The sequence below is a fragment of the Columba livia genome, chromosome 27 (assembly GCF_036013475.1).
Source record: "Columba livia isolate bColLiv1 breed racing homer chromosome 27, bColLiv1.pat.W.v2, whole genome shotgun sequence".
Lineage (NCBI taxonomy): Eukaryota > Metazoa > Chordata > Aves > Columbiformes > Columbidae > Columba > Columba livia.
Genome location: NC_088628.1, coordinates 2,473,052 through 2,492,398, shown reverse-complemented (window position 1 = coordinate 2,492,398; position 19,347 = coordinate 2,473,052). Strand labels below are relative to the sequence as shown.

Below are 19,347 nucleotides of genomic sequence, written 5' to 3'. Positions count from 1 at the left end.
TGTTTATCCCGTGTCTGCAGCTGAAGGCGCGCTGTGAAGAGCTGAAGCTGGATTGGTCAACGTTGTCACTGGAGAACTTGCTGAAGGAGAAGCAGGCGTTGAAGAATCAGATTTCTGAGAAACAAAAGCACTGTTTGGAATTGCAGGTAGGGAGCAAGAAACAAATGTAGAGCCACCGACTTGGGGTAACTCTTGTCCTTTTGCCGGACACCTTGCCATGGGGTGCCTGTTTCCTTCGATGACTGGCAGTATTGAGTTACTCCACACTGTCTAGAAACATATTTTATGTTTGCTTCCGAGATCTGAGAGGTGTTTTCTAAGAGTCTCTGAGCCATTCCCATTACTTGTGCCTTTTGGTCTCAAGCTCAGAGCAGCATGTTGAGATTTTTTTCTCAAATTATGGGTCAATTGTTCTGCATTGTTCCAGACATGGGGCCACTTTTCCTGAGAAACATATCAAGGCAAAACTCCACGATGTGATAGAGTTGTTAAGTGTGGTCTTTAATCATTTTCTTCCTCTTCGTTTAAAGATCAGCATTGTGGAGCTTGAGAAGAGTCAGAGACAGCAGGAGCTCATGCAGCTCAAATCGTACACGCCGTCTGATGAGTCACTGTCGGTACAGCTACGCAATAAAAACCATCTGAGCCGTGACCCCGAGGCTGAGCACAGCAGGTTCCAGCTGGATCTCGAATGCTCCAAGTTTCCCCTGCCCCACATCAATGGCATGAGCCCCGAACTGTCCATGAACGGCCATGCGACTCCCTACGAAATCCAGAACACTTTCAGCCGTCCCTCCTCCAAGCAGAACACCCCGCAGTACAGCACCTCGCACCTGGACCAGGAGATCGTTCCGTGTACCCCAAACCACAGCAGCAGGCAGAAGGCAGACAAGATGACGAGCTTGTCCTTACCTGATTACACCAGGTTTTCCCCAGCTAAAATAGCACTAAGGAGACACTTGAACCAAGACCATGCAGTCAATGGAAAAGCAACGACTAATGAGATACAGAGGTGAGAGTGGTTATTTCATAGGATGGGAAAGGAGGGGTAACACTGTTGCTTGTTTTTAACACCAGGGGTTGGTTTGGATTGCAACAAATATTTTTTAAATGGAGTTTTGTGCACTTGTGAAAGTTTCACGTGAGGCAAAGCGGCAGTGACGGCTGATGCGGTGGATAAGGTGGTGCAGTGCATTGAGTTTGGTACAGTAATTCCTTGCAAAAGAGTCATTAGCTTTTGTATTCTAATGACAGCACGTTTCTGTTCCAGAGCTGACCATGTCAAAGAGAATGGCCTTACATATCCAAGCCCCGGTATTTCAAATGGCATAAAGCTGAGTCCTCAGGAAACTCGGCCCTCTTCCCCAGCGGCCTTACCGATTGCAGGCGAGAAGGTAAGAAACCTGCTAGTCCTCCGGCGCAGAGATGTTACAGCTGGTAGAACAAAGGAAGAGCTGGCCACACTAGGGTTTGCAGGCGTGCTCTTTCCTGTGGTCAGCTCAGCGTGCCAAATAACACAACATACAGTAGGTGTGGTACAACAAAAAGAAGGTCGTGGCTAGATGCAGGGAATACTGGGCTCATGAGAGATGTGTTTACCTCTGGTTTGCATGTAAACCAATGCAGAAAGACTTATTTTTGATCCGGTGTCTGTCTACTTGAACTTGAAAAGTAGACTTTCATAGTTAAAAGAAGAAATAAAAAATTGTCCACATAATTGGTCCAGTCGTGAATCGTATTGTTGCTCTTGTCAGAGCAAGCGGGTGCCCTCCAGCGAGAGGTTACCATGGAAATAATTCTGGCTACGACATGTTCTGTGTACAGGGGGCCGCAAGGTACAAATCTGTGGGATGGTGCTTTCACAGAGCTGACACAGACACTGGGGATGAGCTTGGCTAAGGCGTCCAGTTCCTCCTGCCTGGGCCAGCAGTGCCTTTAATTTACCTGCCTCTGTGCTGTTGGCTGTTGCCGTCCCAGTAGGCTGGTGTTGGTAACAAAGCCGCTCCATGCATGCCCTGTCTTTGTTATATAGTCATCACTCTTAATCATGTAATTCTTTAAAAAAAAAACAAGGTACAAATGAGCAGGTTACCATTAGTTTAAAACCAATCTTTTCACAAATAGCATGCAGTGAAGACCATGACTTTCTCTTTTGCATCTCCAGGTTTTGAAAGAGAGAACCTCTGTGAGTAATGGAGAAACTATCACCAGCCTACCTATCAGTATTCCTCTGAGCACAGTGCAGCCCAATAAACTCCCTGTTAGTATCCCTCTGGCCAGCGTAGTCCTACCTAGCCGTGTTGAGAAGGTGGTGAGTAAGGGATTGTCAACACTTTCCGTCCCTACTAAAATCCCAGCGGGCAGTAACGGGTGCTGTGCACCGCAATCCTTAGTGGGCTGCTAATCTCGATGCCTGATGCTTTGGGGGAGGCTGCTGTTGGGATGCATCCTCTTGGCTCTTAGTCGTTCTGTAGATTAATTTTTGTTCTCTTTTGTCTGTGGGGTGGGGGAATTTCAGCGGGAAGGGAGGCAAATACATGTCACAAGAGATCCTGGTCTTAAACATCTTTCTGGGGAAGTGGTGGATTCACCATCCCTGGAGGCATTTAAAAGATGTTTAGACAAGGTTCTTGTGGACATGAGGTAGTGCCAGAGTCAGGTTATGGTTGGACTCTATGATCCTGAGGGTCTCTTCCAACCAAAATGATTCTAAGAGGCGCAGATTCTGAGAGTTTGTGGCAGTGCAAGCAGAGAATCACACGTGTCAGTTTGTTCTTAGCCTTGACCCAGAGACACGTTCTTCTGCCTTGGCTTGGTCATCTCAGAATCGTCACTCGTTATCACACGTGTGCAGGATGAGCTTCCGTAGCGCCCTGAGGCTGTGACACCTGGTGTGCCAGAGACTGCTCCGAAGCAGCAGAGTAACCGGAGAACTGGGGCCGTGTCTCTGAAAGCCTGAGCAGTCCGCGCCGCTTTCGGTGGCACACGAGTTTAAAAAGCCCAGGCCAGTTTATAGCAAGTGTTTGTCACAAAAGTGTTGCAGTAGAGAACCGAGAGGCGCTTGCTGCTTTCACACAGGAGTTGTGAATTTAGAACGTCTCCACAAACGCCTCCCTCGCTGTCCCGTAGGAGGAAAGCTGGAGTTATTTCGTAGAACTGAATCCATTATCTTTTTCCAGCTGTAGACTTTCAGTTGTGGCAGAACTACAGTGTTTATTCAGGCTGCTGTTTCACTTGTATTGCCTGCTGTAGGAAAACATTGCTTGTTGACCAAACCCTCAGAGTACCCAAGAACACAGCTTAATGCATTTGTGTTCGGTTTGGGGTTGTTTAGGGGAACTTCATGTGCCCAGGCTTGGGGATGTGACACAACCGTTTGTGAATCAGCAGCCTGAGGGGTTTGTTCTGTCTGCAGAGCTGTCCTGGCTCCAAACGCTCTGGGATGATGAGCCTGTTGTCCCTCTACCTTCATGGTATCTGTTGCGTGCTGGATACTACCGCAGTATAATTAATCACGGTATTTACATTTGTCCCACAACATGCCGATCTATGTTTTTCTCAAAAGCAAGTAAAACCTGGGACCTTTAGGAAGTTAAACCACTTTCCTTGATAGATCTACTAATTAATGCATGTGAATTTTGTTTAAACTCTTGACTTCTGAGCCTGCTTCCTGTACTAAAACGCCTGTTTCTCTCCCCCAGAGAAGCACACCTAGCCCAGTTCATCAAAGTAGAGACTCAGCGACACTTGAAAAGCAGATTGGTGCTAGTTCTCATAATGGCGTAAGCAATGCTGCTGGAAACAAGCCTCTGGCTTTGGCTACCTCAGGTAACAGCCTCGTCTCCGCGAAGGTGCTTTGTCTGGTCCAGACAGCACCCCAAGTGCTTTCCGAGCACTGCTTGTCAGGTCATTTAGGCAGTAGAGCGCTAGATAAATGTGGGTGATGATGTTTTGGGACAGTATGTGCCTACAGCTTGGATGCATTCTGGCATAAAGTATTGGTTTGACGTGCTTTCCACGAACTGCAGCACCTTGCAGTGTAAATAAATAATTGCTTTTGGAAATCCTTCTGTGTGGCAAAGCAGCAAAGTGTTGCGTAGCTGTGCTGTGAGCTGATGATCTGCCTTCAAACGTTTTGTTTTACAGGGTGGTGGGCCTTTTTTTAATAGCAAAATGAATTTCTTGCTGCAGGTCACAGTGGTGCCTCCTGAGCAGTTGTAAAGGCACAAGTATCCGGGTAGGAAGAAGTGACAAAGGGAAGGGGTAGGGGTATGTTTAAGTGCAGATACTCCTCCTGAACTCCCCTATCTGTTGGAGTTGTCGCCTTTAGCTGCTCAGCGTATGGAATCTTGTGGGCCAGGAGCAATAGGTTCCAGCACACCGAGCTGTTCTGCAGCTGATCCCTCAGCAGAGAGCGCCTTTGCTCTTAGTTTACAACCTTGAGGGCTTGTGTTGTTTCTTGCATCTGTTTTGCAAAGAAGGGCTTGGCTGCAGTGTTCTATAAAACCAATTAAGTATTAAAAAAGACCCCTTGTAAAACAATAGCATGTTTCCTCCTAGCCCTTTCATTTAGACAGCCCAGAGACTCGGCCTTACTAGAGCACTAAACCCATTCACGGTACACTGTTACAAACACTCAATTCCCTTTCCAAGCTTCCTCCCATGTGGCATTTTTCTGCCAGTTTCTTCGAAGATCCCCTGTCATTCCCTAAGCCACAGCCTTTTGTTTAATCTTGAGAAGGAGCTGGGCTGTACAGGTGACACAGCCCCTTCTTTTTTGGGGAAGGAAACGGACTGAATTTGGCCACATATTTCCTTGACAATAGGAAGGAGCTGAGAGTAGAGGAGCCCTGATTTCAAAAGGCATAATAACTCAAAAAAAACCCTTACACTCGAGCTCCATTTAAAAATCAGGTAGAGCACAGGCTATCTCCATATATCCCCTGAATTCCCCTCAAATGGCAAAAGAGTAGCGCAAGTCCTCAACCCCGCTGAAACCGCCGGCACGCAGGGCCGCGTTCTCGGCCCGTGCCCAGCGCAGCCGCGCGCTTTCCCGCTGGCTGATCCCAGGTCCGCGCCAGCCCCAGTCCTCCCAGCGGCCGAGCACCGTGCGCGATCACTCAGCAGGAGCAATGATGTATACTTTCCCTTCCAACAGGTTTTTCTTACTCTTCTGGCTCCGTGGCAGTCAATGGAAATCATACAAACAGCCCAGCCCATCTTAACCATAGTGTTGATCAGGCAGCTCTGGACGACTCTGGGAGTCTGTTTAACTCGGTAGGGTCTCGGAGTTCCACTCCACAACATCCTTTGCTAATGATGCAGTCGAGGAACTCGGGGCAAAACTCCCCTGCTCACCAGCACTCAACAAGCCCCAGGTTAAATGGCACCTCCCAGAGCCTGGTAGGGGTTTTGCAATATGCAGATGCTCAGAAGATGTTTGCCGAAGGAACAAAGGGGGATCTTCAGTCTGATGCAGCGTTTTCAGATCCTGAGAACGAGGCCAAGAGAAGAATCATCTTTACAATCTCTCCTAATACAGGACATGTAAAACAATCCCCTTCCAACAAGCACAGTCCTCTGCCCACGAGCGCTCGGCTGGACTGTGGCCAAGCCCACGCGCAGGACGGGAAGAAGCGAGGCCGGCGGAAGAGATCGTCCACCGGGACCCTCAGCGGGAGCTCCGCCGTCTCCCCGAAACGCAAATCCCTACCTACTGTGTCTGGACTCTTTACGCAACCGTCAGGTTCACCGCTCAATATCAACTCCATGGTAAGGGCGAAAAATAAGAGCTCGAGGAAGAGAGACGGGCCTGGGAAAGCTCTTGGAATTGAAACTCAGCTTCGGCTGTTGTGTTCTTTAGCGTGGTACAGGGCTGGGAGCTGGAACCCTGTGTGGAAATGGCCCCTCTGAGAGGCAAGAGAATTGCTGCAAAGTTGGCAAACTATTTCTGTATAGGTAGAACATCTTCAGAGAGTTCTTTGCTGTCAGAGCATTAAAAATTAAAACTAATCCCTTATGACAAAGAGCTTGTTTCTGCAGCGAAGTTGATTCTTAGGCTGTAGGTTAAATATTTTGGAAATAGTTTGAACTAAGATTGAGTAAATAGCATCAGAGTGCCAGAAGCATATGGCATTCTTGCATAATTAAGCCGGCTATACAAGTTGTGTTCATGTGATCCTACAGTGGTAGATTGGAAAAAAAACAAGTGATTATTTCACGTCTTCATTTCTGTGTTTAAACATGAAACGGAAGAGTGAAAATTAGATAAAAGCTTTCATCCCAGGCTCTAATGCAGGACGGTGGAGTGTAACAACGGCAGTGCTAAACAAGCAGCTGTTGGCATATCCTAAAGTGGGGCAAGCTAAGCCTGCTTTTAATATCCTTAACAAGATGCCTTGTTTCTAAAAAGATCCTCTCATCTGTAACTGCTTTCTTTCCTTCTTGCCCAGGTCAATAACATTAACCAGCCTTTAGAAATAACAGCCATTTCCTCTCCCGAAAACTCCCTGAAGAACTCTCCTGTTCCTTACCAGGACAATGACCAGCCCCCGGTTCTGAAAAAGGAAAAGCCGCTCATTCAGAGCAACGGCGTTCATTACTCTCCTCTGACATCGGACGACGAGCAGGGCTCTGAGGATGAGCACAATAGCAGCAGGTGAATACACGGGCAGAGATTTCAGGATGAGATTTCTCGGAGCGCTGATAACAGCTCTCTAAACCGGAGAGGTGTGTTAAGCCGCCTTTGTTCCCTTTACTCAGGGACCGGTTCCATTATGCCCAACCTCTTATGCGGCTGAAATTGTGAATAGGGGGAAGTATTTAGGCAGCAGTGCTTGAGTGTGGGAAGCTACTCGTGCTGCGTTCGCAAGGCTGCCGGAGCCTGGCCTCCGAAAGAACCGCCCTAGCAATGATTTCTGTCTCCTCCGCTGCTGTGTAGGAGACCCGAGGCTGGGTGTCATCTTCAACTACAAACTCTCTCCCCTCACTCCCTTCCTGCCCCAAACCCTTGGTGTGTTGCTCTGGAAATCGAGTCCTTGCCACCCTTTGCCTCCCTGTGGGTGCGTTTTGTTTCCCGTTTAAGGTGCTGGAAAAGTAACCGCTATAGAAATGTGAAGCAACAGCCTCCTCATTGTGCAAGAAGAGCAACAGTGAAATCTGCTGAGTGTGCACTAATCTTGGCAAAGAGCACAAATTCTGAAATAGCTCCTACTTAAAGTCTGTGGTGGATTTTATTTAATGCCTTTTAAGTTCCGTACAGCTTTCTAGCTGACTTGGCTTTATATGCTCTAGTCAACTGTTAAGATGTGAACGTGTGTAAGACAGGTTGTGAGGGTAAATGTGCAATAAAAGGTCTGTGAGTGTTGTAACCTTTTTATTTTCCCACTAGAATTGAAAGGAAAATTGCAACAATATCATTGGAAAGCAAATCTCCGCAGAAGACTGTTGAAAATGGTAAGTGTGAGGAACGTTCTGGTTTGTGTTGGGATGAGTGTCCGTCACTGAAGTTGTTCCGCAGACTTTCAGGTGACTTTCTGCCTTTGGATCTGGAATAGAATCACAGACTGATAAAATGTAGGTGTTGAAAGATAAAAGCCCGTTCTTAATGAGCAGATCCAGTGAATTCAGACCACCTGATGACACCAAGTTGGGAGGGAGTGTGGAGCTGCTGGAAGGCAGGAGGGCTCTGCAGAGGGATCTGGATAGACTGGGAAAATGGGCCCATTCCAGTGGGATGAAGTTCAACAAGGCCAAGTGCCGGGTCCTGCCCTTTGGCCACAACAACCCCCTGCAGCGCTCCAGGCTGGGCACAGAGTGGCTGCAGAGCAGTCAGGCAGAAAGGGACCTGGGGGACTGATGGACAGGAAGCTCAGCATGAGCCACCAGTGTGCCCAGGTGGCCAAGGAGGCCAATGGTGTCCTGTCCTGTATCCAAAAGAGCGTGGTCAGCAGGACAAGGGCAGTGATCCTTCCCCTGTGCTCTGCATTGGGGAGGCCACACCTGGAGTGTTGTGTTCAGTTCTGGGCCCCTCAGCTCAGGAAAGAGATTGAAGTGCTGGAGCGGGTCCAGAGAAGAGCAACAAGACTGGGGAAGGGACTTGAACACAAGCCCTATGGGGAGAGGCTGAGGGAGCTGGGCTTGTTTAGTCTGGAGAAGAGGAGGCTTAGAGCTGAGCTCAGCACTCTCCAGAACTACCTGAAGGGCAGTTCTAGCCAGGTGGGGATTGGGCTCTTCTCCCAGGCATCAGCAATAGGACAAGGGGCCATGGGCTTCAACTCTGCCAGGGGAAATTGAGGCTGGAGATGAGAAAGTAATTCTTTGCAGAGAGAGTGGTCAGGCATTGGAATGGCTGCCCAGGGAGGTGCTGGACTCACCGGCCCTGGAGGTTTTGAAACTGAGATTGGCCATGGCACTTAGTGCCATGATCTAGTCAATGGACTGGAGTTGGACCAAGGCTTGGACTGGATGAGCTCTGAGGGCTTTTCCAGCCCAGTCCATTCTGGGATTCTGTGTGATTCTGTAATGCTGCTTTTTGACATCTATACATTTCTTTCCAAACCAGGCAGCAGCTTATCCGGGAGGAAACAAGCACAAAGCAACGAGAACATGAACAGCAGTAAATGGAAATCTACTTTTTCACCGATATCAGACATCAACCTGACCAAAACCACGGACAGCCCCTTGCAGGCGGTTTCGTCCCTGAGCCAGAACTCGCTGTTTGCCTTCAGAGCGTCCTCCGAGGACGGCCTCGCCATGGATGCCAAGATTGCAGCACACGCGCGGAAAAGCGTTGCCGTGCCCTCGGCCGGGACAGACGGACTCAGCCCCGGGACAAACTCCACTAACGGCTTCGCGTACAATGGCGGGCTCTCGGCTGACATTGGTTTACACAGCTTTATCGATGGTGCTTCTCTCCCTCATAAAGCTTCAGATGTGACGGCTTCCAACTGCTCCCTGAGTTTCCAGTCACAGCGAAGCAAAGACGTGGGGGTGTCGGAAACGAATCCTTTTCTGAACAAGAGGCAACTCGAAGGCCTCAGCGGCATGAAAGGAGAAGACTTAAACCGCTCGGGGGTCAAAGGCAAAGAGATGAGTGAAATAAGCATTCGTACTGGGGGTTCTTCAGAAAAAAACTCTTTGCAGCATAACGGAAAGGTCGGCAAAGGAAGGGACCGAGATGTGGAGTTTAAAAATGGCCACAACCTTTTCATTTCTGCTGCTGTTTCGTCTGGTGGCCTTCTGAATGGTAAAAGCCTTTCGACTGCTGTTTCGTCAGCAGGCAACCCAGCATCTTCTGTGCAGACGCACCATCCTTTCCTGAACACTTTGACCACTGGATCGCAGTTCCCCCTCGGCCCCATGGCCTTGCAAGCAAACCTCAACTCGGTGACAAATTCCTCAGTATTGCAGTCCTTATTTAATTCCATGCCAGCTGCTGCCAGTCTGGTCCACGTGTCATCGGCTGCAACCAGACTGACTAATTCTCACACTATGGGGAACTTCTCTCCCGGGGTTACAGGTGGAACAGTTGGAGGTAGGCAGAACTCTTTCTCTGGTATAAGACAGGGCCTAAAGGAGAGTCTGACGCTGCCTCTCCAGGGCTGAGACCCTTGCGTTTCTGAGGATGTCAAGCAGATCTGTCCCACATAACCAGGCTCCTCTGTCTCTCGGGAATGCTAGGATGAGTTCAGTCTAATCTCATGAGCTTTGTCTACTAGATGAGCTTCTTGTACCTCCTTAATGAAAGAATACACACCCAGACTTTGTGATTTCATACTGTATGCGTGCTCAGATGTTGCTGTGTTGGAACCAACTTAGGTCTGTCTGCCTGCAGGTTAAAGATTGAACTTGTCATGATACCAAGTTAAGGATCTTTAACTTGTCAACTTGAGTAAAGGTTGAGATTAGGCCTTGAATGGATTTAGCATGATCCAGGAAGAGCAAAACATCAGTGTCTCTCCAGAGGAGATGGTGGTGGGGACTGTGTGGCTCTTGAAAGGACACGAAGCGCGTTTTTTGGCCAGGAAGGGCAGTGCCATGTGCACCTTGCGCTTCTGGGATTCTGCACAGGCTTGGCTCCTGTGGCCCAGACCACAGACAAGCTGGACAACTGGAAGATAGTCTGAACCTGCCCTTACTAAGTGTCCAAGGCAGTTTTTCTTACCTGTCCATGATCATTCAGGCACCATGTCGGGAAATCCTAACTCTCCCATCTCTCAGCACGTAGATTTGCTGCAAGTCCAGTCTCCCCTTGCTGCCCTGTAAGCGGGAAAGCAGGAGGGCGGGGAGGGAAGAGCAGCAGTTTGTGTCTTCAGATAAACAGCTCTAGGGACCACGTAATCTCGTCACAAGTCTACCCGCGTGGTGTAGAACTGACAGGTCTCGGGTCTGACCATTTTACCTCGTGGCGTTTAGAGGTTGGCAGTAGGAAAGGTAAGTTAAACCTTTTGTACCTCCTGGCCTGCACCATTATCTCTCATTGCTTGCTGCCTTCTCATGCTGCATATTTTTGTATGGGGCTGTAACTATTATAATTTTGCTTTTTTTCTTTTTGGTTTGTTTCTCTTGTCACTTGAGACTGTACAAAGCCCATCTGTTGAAGCTGAGTTTTTCTCTCCTGTTTGCAGGTATTTTTAACCATGCGGTGCCTTCTGCCTCCTCTCCTCATCAATTCGGAGCCAGTTTCAGCAGCAGTGCTGTCTCTAGCAGCACCGTGCTAAGCTTAAACCCTCTGCAGGCTGTTGCCAGCACCTCATCCTCATCCTTCCCACCCCATTCCTCTAATTTAGTAACATCTAGTGAGACTAGATCTGCTCAGCACCTCAACAGAGCGCCAGTGCAATCTGTTTTCCATCCCCCCCCGCCCCCTCCTAACGTTTCCTTGCCCCCACCTCCTCCATTACTCGCTTCTAACCCCGAGCCCGCGCTTCTGCAGACCCTGCCGGCCGTCCCGCCCGGCGAAACCTTCTTGCCATCCTCTTCTGCTGCTTCTGTCCAACCTGCTAACGCTTCTTTGTCTCTTAAGCTTGCTTCTCTCCAGCACAAACCCTCCCGCCCCTCCTTTACCGTCCACCACCCGCCCCTGCCGCGGCTGGCGCTGGCCCCGTCCGCGCCCGTCATCGCGCAGCCCGACGCCGCTGCCACCTCCGCTATGTGGGTGACACTTGGCATGCAGTCTCCTTATGCTTCGCACCTTTCTGGGGTTAAGCCACGATAAAGAGCTTGCTTAGCTAACAGTTCTTATTTTGTAAGGTAAGGCTAGAGAAAAAAACAAAGAGGAGTTTTGTACGAGATGCTGAATGTTGCTTCTTCCTTTTCAGAGATAGGTTGGGGATGGGCTCTGTGAAATAGAGAAACCTCTAAAATGTGGGGAGCGAATAATCTGATGGCAGAGGATGGAGAGTCTTGACGCTCTCTGTGCCGGGAGTCAGGATTTCTCGACACGGGGTGCTGGCAGTGGTGACTGTCTCGGCTGACGTTAGGCTTCTGTTCAGGTCGGGATCGCTTCACGAAAAGGTGTATTTCTGAAGATCAGTGATCAGGAGGAAATGTCGATTTTTAAGCGTGGTTTTGTACACTTACTGGAAGTGGTTTTGCCGACTTTTATCCCCCTCCCCTCGCCCTCCGACACTGACTGTTCCATCTCCACAAGCCCGCATAGCATTAGGATGCGTGACGGTGCTTCCTTGTGACTGTACGTGGCAATATCCTGCTCGTTTTCACCCTCAGCCAACAGCAGCTGCTCTAAATAACCATCAGGTTAAAAAGCTCTGGGTTACGAGCTGCAGCTTTGTCTCGGAGAGCGAACGCGCTGGTCTCGCATTGCAGATAACGTGCCCCCCGCATCACTGGAAAACACCCCTGCAGGTAGCACAGGGCGCTGTGGTTTATCCGGGTTTATACCGCAGCTCTGTTGACTCGCCCGCCAGGGCCGTTGTGTCCGAGCTCCCCGGCCATTGCTGGCGTTTCCTGGGGATACTGCCCGAGAACACAGGGAGCGCCAGGGCTGAGCTGTGCTCTGGGGCCGTGGCAGAGAGGAGGCTTTCCAGAAACTGCGCAGTTTTTACTCAAGCAAGTATTTAAATGCCGTGAGAGCAACTCCAGAATAAAGCGTTTACCACAGGGTACTGTTGTTAATGAAAATACTCTGTGGCATCCTGATGTAACAAACTTGTGCTTGCAAAGCTTAAATCAGCATGTTAGGCCCCAGAGCTTGCTCTGTGCTTTCCTTGTAGGTCTTTGATGTTGTTACTGTTCACCGATACCAAAGCTATATGTGGTTGAATGCTCTTTGCCACTTATAAAACATATAACTCAATTACAATATACCTGAGAGATTCTTTTGACTGTGCATTTTGTATAGTGTCTTCATCAACAAATTGTTCCAAAGACACGAACAAATCCTCGTTAGGCTTTTGTGAGGCACGTAAGTATGGCCAGCGGGGCCGAGGACGAGCTCTGAGTAACGTGGTGTCTGCTGGTGCCCAGGGACAGCGCGACGTGGTTGTAGAATGGGCTGCAAAGACCCAGAATAGGAATCAGATGGGGGAGAAGGATATGTGGACATTAGGTTCATCACCTTGTCCCCAGGGAGGTGTCACAGCCTGACAATATTCCAGAAGCATTTGGACAAGACCCTCAGACACACAATGTGAATTTTGGGGTTGTCCTGTGCAGGGACAGGAGTTGGACTCGATAACCCTTGTGGGTCCATCCAACTCGGGACATTCTGTGGAGGGACAAGGGGGTTTGGATATGGTCCCTGCCGCAAAAAGAGGCAAGGCACAAAGGTGACACATGGAGAACAGTAGCTGGGTGACCAAACTGGGTTGTGGAGCAGAAATAATTCTCCCAGGAGATGGTGTGTGACAGATGGACCATAGATATGGTCCCTCTCCGTGTGACCTTTGGACATAGGTCCCATATTTGAGCAGTTTCAATGACTTTGGCGTGAATACGTGTGCTCAGAGTCCTTGATGAACTGAGGCTGAAATCTGGGATGTGGGGCTATAATAATCTTCTTTGCTTCTCATCACGTAATAAAAAACTCCAAGCAGATTAGCGTGTGCTAGAAAAAGGTTGCAGGACAGAGTTCCATACGGGGACACTGGCAGAACGCGTCAAAAGCTACGATAGGGAGGGAACGTGTCACTTTGTCACCTTTCTGTCTAATGGCGGTTGGGTCGAGAGCTGCCCCACGAACAATGGGGGCGATGTAGAAACGTCTGACGCATCTAACGCACCGCGGGTTTTTGTCTCTTGATTTAGATGAGTCTCTTCCTCTCCCGTTGTGCAGGTAACTAGGATTTCTACCTCAGCCCAACGTGACCTATGCAAGGACAACGTGGACCAACTTCACTCGGCTTCCACTGAAAGGTGCTCACCTGGCCTGTGCAGGGGTTTCTACTCTCTTACTACTGGACAAAATATAACCATAAAAAGACCTAAACAACAGAGAAAAGAATATTTACTGTGAATCTGAGTTAAAAAAGAAAAAAAAAATGAAAAAAAAAAAGGCAAAAGAAATGCTTAAAGCTCCAGTTTGTATTGTTGATAGTTTAGATAAAGTATTTATCTTTTTTTAAAGTGAAAACAATTTTGACTTATTTTATTCCACCTAGAATCATAAAATACGACTTCTTATTAAATTCTCTGGATAATAAAGGACTGGCACACCAGCAGAGATGTAAAGAGCCTCCTCTCGGTGCTATTTCATCTGTCAGAACTGTGCCTCTCGTTTGAATCCTTGGTGCTGAACTCGGAGGGCTGACCAATGCCAAACCCGCTTCTCGGAAAGGTCTGCAGTTTATTTATTCCACTTACTCTGTTCATATACCAAAACCCGCTTGGTTTGCGGCAGCGCGAGCTGCGGAGAAAAGCACTTTTCTCTCCGATGTTGCGTTTTAATCGGAGCCGAGCCAGGTGCTCTGTTAACTGGGTGGTTTTCAGTTGCGCTCGTTCCTAACGAGAGCTCAGAACTCCCCTCTGGGGCGGCCGCTCAACCCCTGGGGCGGCCCAGCTGAGCTCAGCCCATGTGGGCGCAGCTTAAACAGCAGCAATTCAAGTCCTGCCCCGTTCAAACTACTTCCCTGGGCCATTCACGCTTGCTGGTGGCACTGGAGTCACTGTGAATACTGGTGGCTGGTCTGGTAACTTGTTTTTGGGGTGCTGTTGGCATATGAACAGGGTGGTTAATCACTGGTGTTGGTCAGGCCCTCCCACCCTGCGCTGGGACGGCTGAACGTTGTTTCTGTACCGGGGCAGGCTGCAGATTTTCTCACCTTGTTGTTTTGGGTTCTTTTTGTTCCAAGTACAATGTATTTTGTTAGTAGGGTTTTGATACTTGACTCAGAAATGGCTTAGCCGTGTGCATTTATTGACAAAGTGCATTTTCGCTTTTGTATTTCTTTGCTTTACGTAGGTGTAAACGGTAGTTCACAAAAACACGGCGATCTAGCTCACCGTGCTGCCGCAATCCGGTGCAGTGGCTCGTGTTGTGACTTGTGTGTGTACAGAAAGCGCCGCGCCGAGCAGCGGCTGTATTTTATAGAGATGTGATGAAAAGCTATAAATTTCATATACTTTATTTCATTTATTTTTAGATTGTACAATGCACAGTAAACTTGTAAAAAAAGAAAAACTTATTTATTCGAGTGCACAAAGTGAGGAGAAGGATGATCCATTAAGTAGAAATCACGCTGGTCTGTAGCTCAGACCGGCCCAAGCACCAAGAAACTAAACTACAGTTAAAGAAGGGGGATTGCAACAGCAAAATGACTAGAAATAAACCCATTTATGCTTTGGGAAACATCAGCCCGGTGCTCGGAGCAGCAGCACTGGCTGCGTCAGAGGCTCCCGCTGCCCTTGGGCTCGTTAGATCTCCCTAACGAGCGTCCCGCTCCAGCGCTGGGGCTGGGACTCGGCACTGCCGCACCGGCCACCCCGTGTCCCCGCTCACAAAAGCCTGGAGTTCCTGGGTCTGGAGCAGGTGGACCCTCCCGGGTCTCCCGGCCCTTTCTTCCCACCCCTGGCAATCTCAGTGGAGATTGAGGGCAAAGCGCGGCTGTGGCGTTGATTCCCTTTGCGCGCAGAAGCTGTCAAGATGACTTTGGTCTCGTTCACTGGAAAGGGAAGGGATTGGCAGCCCTGGAGATGGGGACGGTTTGCGCCTGCGAGAGGCTCTGCCGGCGCTGCCCTTGCTGAGAGAGAACCTGGAAAAGGGCAGAAAAGAAGAAAATGCTCCGAGGGTGATAGCTGAGAAACATCCAGTAGCTTCTAGTAGAAGCCGTGCACAGTGTATGTCCTGGAATCCAGGAGGACAATGTAACCCAGATGTTTTGCAGCTGGGAGTTGGGCAGGTCCTGGGTAACCGGAGTTTTGTCCTTCCCAGCCAAAGCGGAACGGGCCCAAGCAACCGCGGGACGGGCGGCAGCCTTCGTTACATCTCCCCCTGTAATTTATATCCCTGATGACATGAGGAAATGCAAGTAGAAGCTTTTAATCGCTCTGCTTTTCTCAGCTCCTCTGGAAAGGGACAGTGCTCCCTGGACACCTTGTGCCTCCCTCCATCGCAAACCGCAGGACCAGCAGGACCGAGCCGCTCTCACTGGTGTGTGCGGGGAGGGTCTGCTCGTTCTCACACCCGAGGTACTCACGGGACACCGGCAGAGATGGAGAAGGAACCGAATTGACGTGGTTTGGCCCCAGGTTCACAGCATTTTGGGAATCGGTGCGTGGGGAGCAAGACACAACTGTCAGACGTGGTTTACTGGTGGCCGTGGCGATGTTGGGTTTGTGGTGGGACTCCATGATCCTAAAGGTCTTTTACAGCTTAAATGATTTTATGAGACTTTGGAGCAAAGAGCCCAGGCAAGGAGTTTGTCCTCGCTGTGCAGCGGAAAAGCAGGACCCCCCCGACACCCCTTGAGACCCCTCTGAGACCCCTGTGTCCCCCCTCATCCCCTGCTGCAGCTTTGGGGTCGGTCTCCAGCGCTGCCTGTTGCGCTATCGAGATGTTGTCAACTACGCGGGATTTTGAGCCTGTGACGCTCCAGCTGTCACCGGGGAGGCCAAAGGAAACGAGACGCTGACCCAGGAGTAAAGGCGTAGTTGGGACACACTTGGAAGCGTTGGGCTGGTCTGCGGAGCGTCTGCTCCGGCGCCGGTGGATCCCGCTCAGAGGAGCTTCAAGGGGCCTGAGAGCAGAGTTGGGTGAGCGCAGGTCTTGGACCGACGTCTTGAGAGATGTTGCTGCCAAGAGATTTGTGGTGGAGTCTCCCTAATTGTTGTTGCTTTGTGAGAATCTCGGGCGGGTTCAACTTGTTTCTCCTCTGCCTGCGGAACGATGGGAGCATTCTCCGTGCTGTAGGAAAAGCTCTTTGAGATGTTGAGATGCCATCTGTATGGCAACAAGAATAACACCCTCGTGACCCCGCTGTCTGAAACCTGTTTTCAATAATTGGAGCAACTCTGGAGTGATCAAAGCCAAGCAGCCAGTTCCAAGAAAGAATTCCTTGTGTGTGACCACATCCTGCCGCTGCACTCGGCTGCTCCGCTGCCAGCGAGGGCTCGTCGGGAAGGAAACGGAGCACGGACACGGCCAAAGCCAAGGAACTTCCTGAGCCTTGTGCCGAGTGAAACCTGCGCCCGCCGCTCAGTGTTGGCCTTGGAACGCGCCTCGTGGATTCTTCCATTTGTGGTGATTTGTTACCTCCGGGTTGCGCTTGCCGGGGTCGATCGCTGACACGCACCGTGCTCCGGGCTGCCGCTCCAACGGCACCGAAAGCAGACGCCCATTAGTCATTCAGCAGCGATTCCTCCGTTAGCCGAGGGTGTCTGGGCCGCTCCGCAGGCAGGTTTCTCTGCTTTGTTTGTGTGGCTGAGGGAAAACGTCGCTGGAGGGTGGAGGGTTGGGCTGGCGGAGGTTTGGGCCGGCGTGGCTGGTGTTGCAGGGAAGTCGAGCGGCCCCTGCGTCGCCTCTTTTGGTGCAAACGCGGCTGTTGCGTTTGGGAAGGTGAGGGTCGTGATGGGGAAGCGTCCTCACCCCTCTTGGCTCAAGTGGTGGATACAACGGGAGAGCGATGAAGGGGAAGCTGCCAACACGGGGGACCGCGGCACATCCCGGATGTACCTGAGGTTCAGAGACACGGCCGTGTCTTCGAGTTTCTCCTAATAGCGGGAACTCAGGTCTTCTTGGCCAAACATTGAAATGGTTTCTTCTGTTCCATCCCGTGTCCTGCCTTCCTGGCAGCAACAGCTGCTCGATCTTGTCTTTCCAACCCCAGGGCTGGACGCCCCTCGCCCTGAAGCTCCCCCAGCTGTTTCTCACACGCTCACTTAATCTCAAGTCAAAGCGTTGAGTTGCTCTTTTCTTTCTTTAGCCAAACTTAATACCCGAGCACGACGCTGCTTCAGCAGAAATCTGCTGAGCAGGAGGGGACGCGTGCGGTTTGATTCTTGCCGGGGTTGTGTATTTAGAAAGCAGCAGCGGGACGTCCCAGCAGAGCCGGGTCTGCCGCGGGGTCTCTTTGGTTTTTGGGGGACAGTCCCAGCACACGCGTCCATCTCCTCGACTTCGTTCCGAGGCCCCAGCGCTTTGTGACACTCAGACCGTGTCCCCGCGGTGCTCCAGGGCAGGGTGTCCCCTGGGGGGGCTGCGTGTGGCCGTGTCCTGCTGTCCCCTCCCTGTTCCCAGAGCTGGGAGCATTTCCTGCAGCCCGACCGGCTCAAGTGCTTGGGGTTGGTGCTCGTCACCTCGGGGTTGGTGCTCATCACCTCCGATCATTAACAACACGACTAATTCCATCACTACAACCTGGGTGCTGCTCAAAGAGCCGCTCATGGGGACTTGGGAATCTTGGTGAACGCTGGAGCCGACGTCAGGCAGCTTGGGTTGATAAATCTGCGTTGAGATCAGTCCTTGTCACGCGGGGTATGGGAACCCGACCGTTATTGATGTATTATTGGTTTCTCGGAGGGAGTTATCCCAGCTCACACCATCTCGAAAAGTTCTGCTTTGTGTTGTTTTGCCTGAGCCAAAAACATAAAGAGGATGAAGAGCTCCAAACGCCGATTCCTCTCGTCGTGGGGTGGGCTGCAAATAATGGCATTTAAATAACCCTTTGGGGAGGAGGAACTAGACGGTGTTTTTGTGAACTATCCTTGCAGCACTGAGGAAAACATGGCAAGAATTGGGCTTTTCGGGGAGCGGATTACCGGTTTTTAAAATGTTGTTGTGCCGTATTTTATTTATCCTTATGCGTTATATAAGTATCTATTTAGACTGAATATTTCAATAGAAATGCTATTGTGAACTTCAGGGCTTAAACTCGAGACAAAAAACAAATGGGAAATACTTCTCCAGTCTATTTGCTGCTCGCAACCCTCTTTCTGAAGAGGTTTCTGAAGGTTTTTATAGTTGAAACTCAAACTCAAATCTGAAAATTCCAAGTTTTCACGATGCAAACCCTGAAGTTCTCAAGTTTGTGACGCTTTGGTTGGTTTTTTTGAGGTATATCTGTTCGCTTTTCTGGTGCAAACGGTTTGGAAAAGGTTTGTGTCTGGAGTTGCTGAGGAAGGGTGGATGGGGTCATCATCCCGCTTGGCTTTGTGAACCTGTTCATCATTTAAGTGATGGATTTCCAGTTAACCCCAGGTTTTAGGTCTGGTGTGAGTTGTGGGGCGGATGGGACGGGACACGGGGCGGTCGCTGTTGCTCAGGAATTGATTCGTAAACTTTTAACTACTAATAAAAATCCATTTGGCAATGGATTTTTTTTAAAACAACCCATTTTCTTAGGACAGTGATATGGGATGTTTCCTAGTGAATAGGAATTAGTTTATATAATTTAGCCTATTAAACTGAATTATTTAAAATTCAAACTCCCCCTAATTTATCTTTTTGTTTTTATACTGGTAAGTTGTCCCATCATTCCTTTTATTCTTCCATAGAAGTAGCGTGAATTCTTCTGGTGTGTATATATGTACGTATAATATATATATTTCCATCCTGCCTTTCTAATTCGCCACAATGTAAGAGTTAGGGTTGGGTTGTTTTGTTTTCCTCCCTTCCCTCCACTTAATTTCTTGTGTCTTTACCTTGATTTGTAATTGAAACGATGCTTTGAAGTTTTGTCTTTATATTAAAGTGTCTGTATTTTAATACACCGACCTGGTGTGGAGTTTCACTGAGCAGCAGCCGCCGGCGCTCGGGCCGGTTCAGGGTCCCGGTGACATTACGGACCCCCCGGTGCCGGCTCCTGTTCACGGGTGGAAAACTGCCCCCAGTTTGAACAGGGGATGTGACAGCTGCCAATTTGCTGTAGGATTCGTGCAGGGACCTGGGGG

At 49.8% G+C, this 19,347-nt stretch overlaps 1 protein-coding gene across 10 annotated transcripts in view; it reads left to right on the top strand.

The window, feature by feature from the left end:
* Positions 1-19,167, top strand: part of DOT1L (DOT1 like histone lysine methyltransferase) — a 66,333-nt gene extending 47,166 nt beyond the window's left edge. For 3 of the 10 annotated variants that reach the window (XM_065042261.1, XM_065042267.1, XM_065042263.1), the window contains 11 exons: positions 21-146; positions 531-1,012; positions 1,271-1,394; positions 2,165-2,311; positions 3,702-3,828; positions 5,159-5,772; positions 6,453-6,658; positions 7,391-7,455; positions 8,564-9,535; positions 10,629-11,253; positions 13,298-19,167. In XM_065042261.1, the coding sequence (XP_064898333.1) occupies positions 21-146; positions 531-1,012; positions 1,271-1,394; positions 2,165-2,311; positions 3,702-3,828; positions 5,159-5,772; positions 6,453-6,658; positions 7,391-7,455; positions 8,564-9,535; positions 10,629-11,218 (3,453 nt within the window). In that variant the 3' untranslated portion in view covers positions 11,219-11,253; positions 13,298-19,167. The remainder of the gene's footprint in view (positions 1-20; positions 147-530; positions 1,013-1,270; positions 1,395-2,164; positions 2,312-3,701; positions 3,829-5,158; positions 5,773-6,452; positions 6,659-7,390; positions 7,456-8,563; positions 9,536-10,628; positions 11,254-13,297) is intronic. The other 7 variants (XM_065042266.1, XM_065042268.1, XM_065042269.1 and 4 more) reach the window with 5 other exon arrangements.
* Positions 19,168-19,347: the final 180 nt, after the last annotated feature.